At 38.4% G+C, this 12,346-nt stretch overlaps 2 protein-coding genes across 3 annotated transcripts; one reads left to right on the forward strand and one right to left on the reverse strand.

Annotated features, from left to right (window-relative positions):
- Positions 1-522: 522 nt before the first annotated feature.
- On the reverse strand, positions 523-8,002 carry LOC144021930 (visinin-like). Of its 2 annotated transcripts, XM_077526208.1 has the most exons (4): positions 7,580-8,002; positions 7,032-7,499; positions 3,921-4,032; positions 523-1,825 (listed from the first exon to the last, which is right to left on the reverse strand). In XM_077526208.1, exons 2-4 carry the CDS (start codon positions 7,410-7,412, stop codon positions 1,737-1,739), a joined length of 582 nt encoding a protein of 193 aa, XP_077382334.1. In that variant the 5' UTR covers positions 7,413-7,499; positions 7,580-8,002; the 3' UTR covers positions 523-1,736. The 2 variants fall into 2 exon arrangements, with proteins under 2 accessions (XP_077382334.1, XP_077382333.1); XM_077526207.1 differs by having other exon boundaries at positions 7,032-7,615.
- Positions 8,003-9,071: 1,069 nt separating this feature from the next.
- On the forward strand, positions 9,072-12,010 carry LOC144021929 (uncharacterized). The gene is made up of 2 exons (XM_077526206.1): positions 9,072-9,877; positions 11,351-12,010. Exons 1-2 carry the CDS (start codon positions 9,627-9,629, stop codon positions 11,838-11,840), a joined length of 741 nt encoding a protein of 246 aa, XP_077382332.1. The 5' UTR covers positions 9,072-9,626; the 3' UTR covers positions 11,841-12,010.
- Positions 12,011-12,346: the final 336 nt, after the last annotated feature.

Consider the following 12,346-nt stretch of genomic DNA (forward strand, 5'->3'; position numbering starts at 1 on the left):
TACTTTATCGAATGCTAAAATTGTCATGCAAATAAAACGCAGCCAAATTCGTCCTAATGTCTTTCGGTTACACATTTGGGATAATCCTGGATTTGCCGTCTGGGATAAATACAATTGAAAAGCTTAATCAACAATGTTATCAACCACCACCATCACTGCTATCAGGTATTTTCTACTGTATGGTACGATCTGCTTTTAATGCACGGGGGAAAAATATGAAAGATGTGCTGCCTTCAATGTGAGCGCTTTTGCTCTCCCATGCAAGGTGTATGCAAATCAAAACATCCATCGGAGGGTTTCTGTGACATATGAAATTGTAGAAAAGTATATACAGTACATATTTGCAGTTTCTCTGCTTGAAGGGCTACAAAATTATTTATGCTTTCAAAAGAATTGCAATACTGGAATGTATTTTTTTTTCCTAACAGTTACAAATGTGCCATGATAGTTTATTTTTTAATCATTATTTACCACTTTTACCTATAATTTAAGATTCAGAATAAAAACTTTCCAGTCGACATGTATGAGAAAACTTTTAATGTCATTCACCGTAGTGTAAAGTTACAGTACATCAGAAATAAAACGGCTACATACATTTCAATAGTTGCAAAATCAGAAAGAAAAGTAACAACAACAGAGCTTTGAGGTCCAAACAATCAGCTATGACACTTAATTATACTGTATATGACTTTCAAGTTGTGAAGAGTACTGCAACCTGCATTGCATTGCTTTAAAATGGTCACGAAATATAAAATGATCCCTGCAAAGGTGTGTGGCACAGATTTCGATTTTTTTTTCTTTTTTTTTTTTTTTGTAATCGAATCATTAAAGTTACCAAGATGTCTATTTGTTGCAGCTCTAGTTAGGGCCACTTGTTTAACTAACCACACATAAGTGTTTTTGTTTTTTGAGTGATAGTTTTCAGTCTCTATTTAGTCCCAAGACATATACAGTAAACATACTGTAAATATTCACATAATCTTACTTGGGGCTATACAAATATTTATTGTTTAATTTATTTTTAAAACACTAAGAAAATTATTGCTTTTTTACATCACTTAGTTTCCGTTGTTACTACCCAAAGAATTCAAACCCTGGCGGTACGTAATATATTATGTATTACTTTTTTTAGATAAACACAAAAATACAAGTTTGTGGCCAGTCAATTTATCATTTGATTTTATTTTGTAGAGTAGGTTGAGATAAAGAATATTAAGTACATTTTTTGACTTTACAGTCAGTTAGGAGCAAAAATTATTCATACGCTGGCCAATTAAATTTAATACTGATCTGTGTTTTTCTTATATTGTGTTAAGAGATATAAATGTAAGACATATGCTTTGTTCGTATGCTTATTTTATCTTTTTTTTTTTTTTTTTTTTTTTTTACCAAAAAAATCCATATTCATGCAGTGTCCTTATTTAAAGTTGGTTATAATGCTAGAAAATTATTATTACTAGTATAGACTTTGTTTTTTTTGTTTTTCTAAATTAACATCTCCAAAACTTTTTACAGTATCAATGAACTTTCTTGCATCATATCCATATAGAAGATACCCATTTAACACCTCCAGGATATAAAATAATTTTGGCGTAAGGTTATACAGTATATGCCAAACATAGACAAAAAGACATTTGATACCATTTCCTGTCAAATACGTAACCCGACGTATTTACACATGGAGGATATTCAAATCGGAGGAAAAGTAGCAGATGTGACAAATGTCTGTTTTAATTTTATTGTTTCATCGGTTCGTAGAGGATGAGCCGCATGGCGTTTTCGTTCTCAATCACTCCCTTAATGAACTCTCCTTCGGCCAGTCGCTCTGTGAGGCGGAAAAATAAAAGAGACAAAAAAACAAAACAAAAGAGTTGAGCACAAGTAAAAATGACTTCTGTGAGAAATCCGCTCTGATCTTACATGCATGCAAAACAAAAGAGTCAGCTGAGGTTCGAACAAAGCTCGCATGCCACCCGTCATGTGCTTGCTTCCCCGAGCCCACAGGTGGATTTATTTCCTTTTTTTTTTTTTTGTTTTTTTTCCCTGTGCCCAACAGCTGATTGTCACATCTAATCTCCGTGCATGTGTGCGAACAGCTGCTGAGGAAAGGTAGCACACAGATGTTCAACCTCCCCCTTTCAAATTTGAGAGTGACTCAGTGTTTTGGGGAAAGTACAGATAGTGGATTTTATTTTATTTTTTTTAATGGTTAAAGTACCGATAGTAGAAACCACGCTGTACTTAAAGGGATACTTTACTTATTTAGCCATTTTGGCAGTCAAACGTTATTTTGTCTACAATAAATGTGATATTTTTTCATGTACAATTAGTACCTTTGAAAAGCACATTTTGCAATTTGCTGTCAACTGAAAATGACATCACAATGTGCTCAGGTAACCAATCACAGTTCAGCTTGTGAATGTCACATGACCAAATCTAGAAAACAGGTGAGCTGTGATTGGTCGTTATACGAGCACTGAGCACATGTGATGTCATTTTCAGTCGACAACAAGTGGCAAAATTGTTTTTTAAAAGTATTAATTGTACATGAAAAATAATGAAAGTATCAAATTAATTACAGACAAAATATTAACTTTTATTGCTATAATGGGCTAAATAAGTGAAGTATCCCTTTATATTGAAGTAGTGCGGATACTTGTGTTAAAAAAAATTAAATACAATAATTTAAAAAAAAACAAGAGTACTGTACTGATTCAACTCTTGTACTTCAGTCAAGAAGAAATGTTCTGGAGGTGGTAAAAGTAATCACACTAGAAGTAAAAGTATTGGTCCAATTTATTTACCCAAGTAAAAATGTACCAGATATCCATCCATCCATTTTCTTGACCGCTTATTCCTCACAAGGGTCGCGGGTGCTGCTGGCGCCTATCTCAGCTGGCTCTGGGCAGTAGGCGGGGGACACCCTGGACTGGTTGCCAGCCAATCGCAGGGCACACAGAGACGAACAACCATCCACACTCACACGCACACCTAGGGACAATTCGGAGCGCCCAATTAACCTGCCATGCATGTCTTTGGAATGTGGGAGGAGACCGGAGTACCCGGAGAAGACCCACGCAGGCACGGGGAGAACATGCAAACTCCACCCAGGAAGGTCCGAGCCTGGACTCGAACCGGAGACCTCAGAACTGGGAAGCGGACGTGCTAACCACTCGACTACCGTGCCGCCCATGTACCAGATATTCCAAATATATTCACACTCTACTTTGTACTTATTTAAAAGTAGTACAAATGTTTAAAAAAAATGAAATAATAATAATAATAATAATAATAAAAGTCTGTTATTAAAAGCAGTAGTACTGAATCATGTACTGGTCCTTTACTAGAAGTACAGATATTTGATTTTTTTTTTTTTTTTTTTTTTAAAGTTGAATGTAGGGGTATTGATCCAATCACACGCAAATAAGTTGAAGTAGTACAGATACTTCTGTGAAAAAAAAAAAAAAAAAGAAGACGTAAAATCTGAAGTGTACTGCTTCAACTTTGGTACAACAGTAAAATAAAAAATGTCAGGGGGAAAAAAAAAAAAAAGACACGGCATAAGTTGTTTCCACTCCTTCTACTTTAAAAATGTAATGTAATAAATACAAAAAATAATATAATAAAAATAAAAATATAAAATATATATAAAAAAATAATAGAATAAATATAAATAAAATATAATAAAAAATAATATAATAAAAATAAATATATAAAATATATATAAAATATATAAAAAATAATATAATAAATAAATAATATAATATATATAAATAAAATATAATAAAAATAATATAGAAAAAAAGAAATAAAATGTAATGTAGAAGTACTAAAAGTACCCTCACGCTGCATTTAAGTAGAAGTAGTACATAAAAATGAAAGGGGAATTTGTACTCGGGTTGCTTTGCACCACTGCTTACCGTTGTCCTTCTTCTCAAAGTAGGACCACAGCTTGTTGGCTCGCTTCTCGGGCGTGTTCTCGTCCGCCGGTAGCTTGCTCTGGTCCTCCTTGGGAATCAGCTTGAAGATGGCCTAAAGGCAGGTATAACGAACGACATGCGTACTTTGAACAACCTCGCATCTTTGTGGCAAAGTCGCGTTTTAAGGATTCAAAAAGATGTTTTTGTCGTGTTATTATTATTGATTTGTTTTTCATATAGTGTTGATGGTTTCTATAATTGCGGCAGCGTGGGTGTTAAGATGTATCAACCTAAATTGGGTAAGTTGCCACTGAGGGCCCAGGCAGGTACCAAATGCACTCCTCTACAAATATGTCACGTTTTTTTAATTAAGGTCCGCTTGGTTCTGTTGAAACGACAATTCTTACAAAAAACGCTGATGGCCACTTGGGATCCAGATGACTGCAAAGCAGGACGCTGTCAAGGCAAGGCCCTCCTTAAGTGTGTGTGTGTGTCCCACTTAGAGCGGAGGAAGCACTCATCTGCCACATTTAAGACACCTAGATTAACATGGATTAGAGCCAAGACGCAGGCCCGACGCCAAACAGCGAGATCTCCGCGTACTTTGCAGCGCTCTTGGCCCCTCTTAAGCGCGCCTTCTGTACGCCTCACGTGGTAGCGTGGCGACGTTTGGCCCTTTTGTACAGCCACTCGGTAGCCCGGTACAGAAAATTGGACCAAGGGTTACTTTGTTTGGTACTACTATAATAGTCGGGGTTGGATTTGTGGTACACATGTGGACCCCAAGTGGTCCTGAAGTTGTTGTTTTTTTTGTTTTTTGTTTTTTTGTTTTTTGCAAGCATGTTATCTCAGTTGTATTTGTACTTCCTCGTCTGTGTTGTGTTTAGTTTTATTCCGGTCTCATTTTGTACACTCCACCAATCTATAGCTATAGTTAAAGGGATACTTAACTTATTTAGCCATTTTTGGCAGTCAAACATGAATATTTTGCCTATAATAAATTTGATATTTTCATTATTTTTCATGTACAATTAGTAGCTTTAAAAACACATTTTGCAACTTGACAAGAGACATTGTCACATTTGGAACTTTTCTTGGAGACAAAAACAAAGAACTGTGCGATAATTTAATGTTATGTTTCGGCAAATTCTTTTTTCACAAACGAAGACTTCTTAAATCGCCTCCCATCTTTGCTGTTTTTCTGACAGAATTTGAGTTATATTTACAATCCCTTGATTGTATCAAGTCTGAGCGATATGAAAACATTTATGTATTATTGTCGACTCTTGTATAACCCCTTGAAAGTGAATTTGTTTTTGTTTTGTTGAGTTTTGTATTGTTTTGTATTTGAAAGTGTGAAATGAGTAGTAATAATAAAAATAAAAAATAAAAAAAAACTTGCTGTCGACTGAAAATGACATCACAATGTGCTCAGGTAACCAATCACAGCTCAGCTTGTGAATGTCACATGACCAAACCTAGAAAACAGGTGAGCCGTGATTGGTTTAACCTAAGCCCTTGTGATGTCATTTTCCGGTGACAGCAAGTTGCAAAGTGTGTTTTTAAAGGTACTAATTGTACGTGAAAAATGATGAAAGTATCAAATTAATTACAGACAAAATATGAACTTTTTGTTGCTATAATGGGCTAAATAAGTGAAATATCCCTTTAAAGATCTGATGAGCGCAAAAAAATGCGGCCACGCCTGGATTAAGTGTAATGTAACCCTTCCAGTTGCAAATATGCTCTTGCGGCGCTCGTCGTGGATCCTGCGCAGTACTTGTTGATTCTCAGGCCAGTTGGTGGGATTCAAAATCCCATTACCGTGCCAACTGGATTTCATAAAACCCTCAACAATTCTGCATGGCCAACTTGAAAGATATGATACAAAAAACTTCACATGCAATCTTGATTTTTGGGGGTGGAAACAAAGACGTTGCTTTGTGGGATTAAACGACAACAGCCGGTGTATGGAGAGAGAGAAACGCAGATTATACGACGTTATACGTTGCGGCCCGAGAGTTAAAAGATTAGAGATTAGAGTCTGGGGCTCAAGTGGGCTGGCAATTAGTGCTTAAAGGCTGCACACAGGGATCACCACCTTGGAAGTGGAAGAAACAAGGGGGCTGGAAGGAGGACAAAATGGTTGACGGTAGTGTTATAGTGCTGCGGTGGCACAAGTACTCTGTAAAAGTGGAAGAATACAGTCTCTGAAATGTTTTGTTTTGTTTTTTTACGGTCACTTGAACGCAATAGAGTTTCTTTTGTGAAACAGTTTGGATTGGAACCATAGCATTTTTCTGTCCTTTGGTTGGTCAAACCTCTTATAGCTTCAACTAGCTAAACACGTCTGTACATTTACTAATCTGCATTTCTGATGCGTTGTACGTCACTTGATTTACAAGTTCAATTTGTCCGCATTACGCTCATGTCATCTCAAAATGTCATCGAATCATCTTTTCCAATTGGAAAGAATGGAAATGCCATTAATCTGTTCCAGAATTGCCAAAAGTGGCTAGCTGTTAGCTAAATTCTGGTTGGGTAATGAAGATTGAATTTACAACAGGTACAGGGTGAGCTAAACAAACAAAAATGCTAAATTGGTGATTAAAAAAATAATAAAAAATACACCTTACCTGTATGTTATTTTCAAATTGGACAGAGAATTTTTGAGCGCTAGAACCTATTGGTTTCTATGAAGCCAACAACATCAAACAATTCCCTTGATCTAGGTTGTGGATGGGAAGTATTTTTTGCTTTCACAATTCTGTTTATTCATCATCGTTAATGCGCCCTTATGTTGTCCCTGCTGTCCCGGGATTTCCCTACTTATGAGAATCCAAGATCTCAACCATGGTTGTCTTTCTATTTACGTCTTTCTATGTTGTGTCGTCAGATGCAGAGGTTGAAAAGTAACCATCTTATTTTGATGAAGTAAGGAGTAGAATATGTACAGATCAAGTAGTTATTAATATGATTGATGTCTGATGATCAGATTGTATCCTGTCACGCACCCAACTCAAATCAATCTCGTAGAACCGAGACACAGGACTCCTTCTCCTAAGGATAGAAGATTAAGTCTTTGCGTCTACCAGAAGGCGTCCATTTTACCTGGCAGATTTCCGTCACTTCGGTCTTGTTGATGTATCCGTTCTTGTCCACGTCGAAGAGCGAGAAGGCCCACTCCAGCTTCCTGGTGGTCTTCCCGGTGGAGGTCATGTGCAAGGCGATGATGTACTCCTTGAAGTCCAGCGTGCCGTCGTCGTTGGTGTCGAAGGAGCGGAACACGTGGCGGGCGTAGCTCTTGGCGTCGCTGTCCGGGAAGAAGCGAGCGTAGATCTGCTCGAACTCCTCGGGCGTAATGCGCCCCGTCGGGCACTGCTTCTGGAAGTTCTCGTACCACTGGCTGATCTCGTGCTCGGTGAACTTGGTGCTCATCTTCAGGTCCTCCAGGATTTCCTTGGACAAGGCGCTACTCGTGCTATTCCCCATGGTTGGATTTGGGCAAGTGTCTTCGAAATAAGAGGCGACGTTTGAGCCTGTTCCTGATCGCAGGCTAAAGATCCACCGCAGTGATCCCTGTGCGGGGATTAAAGTCCAGTCCGGAATCAAAATTCCACCTCAAAATGTCTAAGGAGGAGAGAGGAGAACTTACTGACCTGTTGTGTGGACGTCGAGCGTCTCAGCGACGTAAGAGATAAGTTGGAGGTAAGTAGGGCAAGGGGGGAAAACTATCTCCTAATGTGGGACCAGGATAATTCTGTTAATGCGGGACTTAAGGTGGCTGAGCTTTTGACTGAAATGAACTTCTTTGATGGTGCTTCTAGAAGGAGCCACTAAGTTATGATTATGTCGCTGTAATTGTCGGCAGAAGACCAATTTAAGATTGTATGTAATATAACATCAACCACCACAAACTCTCTTTAGATGACCACTGACCTGATCTGTTCTGGGCAAAGTTTACCAATCAAACCTTTCATTGACTTTGCTCCCTCTGCCTTATCAACCTAACACTGAAGCGTTTAACTTAAGAAAAAGTTCCAAGTTCTATTAAATGTTCACGTCAAGACCTGAGCCATTTTAATGACCCTAAATTGCACGCGCTCGCTGGATTGACTTGACGCCATAAATATGCTCTGTGAGTCCATCTATTGGATTAGCCGTGCCCTGCCCTGTCCCACCCGATCCACGACTTAGCCTATTAGCATCATCGCCATTCGCCATCATCCCAGGGCCCTCAGTCGCCTATGAGGCGTCCAGACTGGACGAAGTCACAGTAAAGACCTAATTACTAGTTATTACCTTCTAATTGAAATAGGTGTAGACATAAATAAGAATAGTTTAGTACAATTATGGACTGCGATTGGCTGGCAACCAGTTCAGGGTGTACCCCACCTACTGCCCAAAGCCAGCTGAGATAGGCTCCAGCAACCCCCCGCGACCCTTGTGAGGAATAAGCGGTCAAGAAAATGGATGGATGGATGAATTATAGATAATTGAATGACATCTTGAATGTATTGGGATTTGGTCCCATTAGCGCTAGCATCTAGCTGACACTAGCATGTATTTTCGGCAAGTCAGTTTGTGACAGCTTATAAAAAAATACCAACACATTTGTTTGCGAATAGACATACATAGATTATTTCACTTCTTAGCCATGTCTTGTCGCTTGGCAACACATTTACCTTTGTCAATTTGTATTAAAGTCCGGCGGTGGCGCTAGCCGTTAGTCGACGCTAGCGTTTATTTTAGCGCTGTTTATTTTAAGTGATGTTATCACAGGCAAGTTTTGTTAAGGGATGGTATACTTCTTAACCATGTCTTTGTCTCTTAAACTAACCCGCCCGATAAATTCAACCACGTAGTGTGTATGACACATTTACAGTTCGTCAGCGTGTGTTAACCACATTTGTTAGCATTAGCTGCCAGTTGACTCTTCTAATCCATATTTGCTTATTCTCTTTATTTGAAAAATGTTACAACACAACAAAGGTTTGTTAAAGATTGCTATGTTATTTCTTCTTCTTTTTTTTTTTAACCATGTCTTTGTCGCTTCACAAAGCACATATCGCAGCTGCTAGTTGCTAGATTGTGTTCATTTCATCAAAATCATCTATATATATATATATATATATATATATATATTGTAGCATCTGTTTTGGCTGAACTGCTTCGAGTTGTTTGTTTTGTGAGGTTTTCTTTTTTTGTATAATCAGATATGTAGCCGTTTTGTGTCAATCAAATCTGCCCAGAACCTTCGGAATCAGTACGATAATCCTGGTCCATGTAACTGAAACAAACTCAAATTCATCCTCAGAGGGTCCGAGCGCAGGGCCTCCAATGACATCACACAACACACATTCTATCTGTGAAATGTTTTTGTCATGTTATTGATTCTGGAAAAACTCCAGATGATGAATATGGCAATTTTGTGTGTCGTTAATGGTTTCAAATTCGATAATCGCAGTGTTTTTACTCTTGCAGTATCCAAACAAGACTGCTCGTTTGAGACCAAAAGCTAACCAAGAAGTGAACGTTTGCAGGGAAAAAAAAAAAAAAAGACATAAGAAATAGCCAAAATAGTTAAGGGAGCCGAAACAATGCCTTGGCGGGACACCGCTCCAGTTTTGAGAGTGACAGAGCTCAGCGCAGAGGAAGGGAGTAGCTCCAAGATAAATATCACTTAATGGCTCATAATGACGCGTAATGACAGATGACCGTTTCCTCGTGGACGCAAGGAAAGGCAGGAACAAACACAAAAACACGGCGCCGACAACAATCCTGACGAGAGCGGCCTCCATCTTGAGAGGCCTCCACTTTGTGACGCATTTTGATAAGGTGACGGCGTCGGGGCCGCCTGCGCCCCATTCCGGCTCGCGTTGTCCGAGGAGAGAGGCGCAGTCGCTTGCAGGCCCATCTGGGAATATTTATTCCCTTGGGACATTTTGCTCACTAAGGTAAGACTCTTGCTTCTTGGCGGCAGAAGAATGATTGGGCAGGTAACTGTCGGATGAAAATGAGAACACTGTTTTATAGTTGGATGAGTAATAGAAATCCTTTAGCAAGGACGTTGCACGACATCGCCAAGTTAATATATTCATAGGCCGTTTATGGACTGAGTCTATGTAAGCGCTTTCTCAACTGTACACTGCTGTGGAGAAAATTCTGTTTCTGTCTTAACTTTACAAAACATTAGCAAATTACATTTCAATTTAAATAAACTGTTCATATTTACTGTTTCATATAAACTAAGTTTCCTCCTCATGTATTTATACACTTGCACTCAAAATTGTAAATTGCTTTTTTTTCAATAGATGGACACTTTAAAAAAATAAAATAAAATACAATGGCCTGAGCTATTTAGCCTTCCTGTTATGTTGATTTCTCAGGAATGGGCAGTAATGTTTAAAATGCATATTTGATCATCCAAAAACTGTCAAACTTGAGATCGTAAATCCCAATAAACATTGTTTACATTTCATTATCGAGTCAGTCATGAACTCGTTTAATAATTTAGTACATATTAATTTAGTTTGGGTCGCACATCAAAGAGGATAATTCACTCGTCTTTTCCCTTTTAATGTATATTTCTTAAAATTACATATAAAATAAAGTAACAGTAGTTTTTTAAAGGGATACTTGACTTATTGAGCCATTTTCAGCAGTAAAAAGTTCATATTTTGTCTATAATTAATGCGGTAACTTCCTTATTTCTCATGTACAATTAATACCCTTGAAATGTAATTTTTCTACTTGCTGTCGACTGATGATGACATCACACGTGCTGAGGAAGTAGGTAACGACCAATCAGGGCTCACCTGTTTTCTGGGTTTGGTCGTTACCTACTTCCTCAGCACAGGTGATGTCATCTTCAGTCGACAGCAAAGTAGAGAAATTACTTTTTAAATGTATTAATTGTACATGAAAAGTAATGAAGTTATCAAATTCATTCTGGACAAAATATTAACTTTTAACGGCTGAAAATTGTTCAGTGAGTCAAGTATCCCTTTAATTAATTGTTTTGTTAATTTTTTTATGTTTAAATGTCAAATTGACCTGTTGACTTAAAATCAAAACAAAATGTATAATTTTCAGTGCAAATAAATATTATGTTCATTATTATACTATCACTACTAATGTATTATTATAACACAATCTTTTTTTCTAATATTTTACTCATAATTGGGTTAATTTGACTCATGACATAACACATTACTGTTAATATAGTCTTGCTTTGTGGTTTCATAACACTGTGGTTAGGTGTGAACGCATCATTTTCATTGACGGTTAAATGATTAATGCAGCTGTATGTAAATTGTACTGTATCGATACAATCAATCAGTTTACAATAGGCATGCGCCAGCAGTGTAGAAAAAAAATTCTCAATGAAGATAAAGAAAAACAATAAAGATTATATGATCTTTTTCTAGGAATAACAAACAAGGTGAAGCACCCCCATTGCGGTGGTGCTGTAAAAAAAAAAAAAAAAAAAAAAGCCTCGCCATGGAAACCCTGGACGCTTCCACTCTGTCAGCTTCCGCCGCCGTCACCTATGACCCGAAATCCGAGGCCGTGACACTACCGGGAGGCGTGGTCTCCGTGGCGGGCATCACCGTGGTAACCGGCGGCGTGGAGCTGTCCTGCGGCTCGTGCATGCTGGCATTCGGCTTCTGGGGCACGCTCATCGGCTTCAGCTGCGTGGGCGTGGGCACGTGGGACCAGATCAACCACTTCGGCGGGGGGACCTCTCACCTGCTGGCGCTGGGACTGGTGATCCTGGCCCTCAGTTTTGTCGTGGTGGGCAGCGTGGCGGCCTTCCACGTCCTGACCAAGAGGAGGAGGGAGAGGGGGCGGAGCATGAGGCGCGACGGCAAGGAAATGCTTGTGGAGGAGAATGTCGTTAAACGGGTCACGGTGTAATTAACGGTTGGGAAAGATTTGAATTTGATTTGTGTGAGTCGAGTGAAACGTGTTGAGTTGACATGCAAACGTGCAAATCATATTATTTTTTTTTAATTCGCTTTACAATCAATGTTTTAAGTAACATTTGATGATTGTCTCTACTGTATTAATAAAAACTAAGCAAACCATTCTGAAGTGAAACTATTCACTGTCTCATGACATCTCTTAGACATAACAGAGTGTCAATAGGAAATAAGCTCTCAAAAAATTCTCATGCTTCTCATTAACCATTACGTGCTACTTATGTTGGCATCTGCTTGCTCAAAGTAGTTTGTTTGTTTATCAGATCCCGTCCCAAGCCACAGTAAATTCATTTTATGGTTCTATATTAAACCCGCCTTTGATACCCTGACGTCCCAATAATGACAATGATAATTTTTTTGTCGAAACTTGACACCTGCATCAGCTAAAAAAAGGTCGAATTGAGTTTATCATTTTGAAACGCTGCGGCAGGTTGACAAAAG

The sequence above is a fragment of the Festucalex cinctus genome, chromosome 7, assembly GCF_051991245.1.
Source record: "Festucalex cinctus isolate MCC-2025b chromosome 7, RoL_Fcin_1.0, whole genome shotgun sequence".
NCBI classification, from domain to species: domain Eukaryota; kingdom Metazoa; phylum Chordata; class Actinopteri; order Syngnathiformes; family Syngnathidae; genus Festucalex; species Festucalex cinctus.

What these genes read in the sequence shown, in the direction of transcription:
- LOC144021930 (XM_077526208.1), bottom strand. Translation starts at nt 7,412, where the DNA reads ATGGGGAATAGCACGAGTAGCGCCTTGTCCAAGGAAATCCTGGAGGAC. An exon ending in AAGTGACGGAAATCTGCCAG is followed by an intron (nt 4,033 to 7,031) that starts GTAAAATGGACG and finishes ACCTGCCTTTAG; the next exon opens with GCCATCTTCAAGCTGATTCC. An exon ending in CTTTGAGAAGAAGGACAACG is followed by an intron (nt 1,826 to 3,920) that starts GTAAGCAGTGGT and finishes TCCGCCTCACAG; the next exon opens with AGCGACTGGCCGAAGGAGAG.
- LOC144021929 (XM_077526206.1), top strand. Translation starts at nt 9,627, where the DNA reads ATGACAGATGACCGTTTCCTCGTGGACGCAAGGAAAGGCAGGAACAAA. An exon ending in GGGACATTTTGCTCACTAAG is followed by an intron (nt 9,878 to 11,350) that starts GTAAGACTCTTG and finishes ATCTTTTTCTAG; the next exon opens with GAATAACAAACAAGGTGAAG.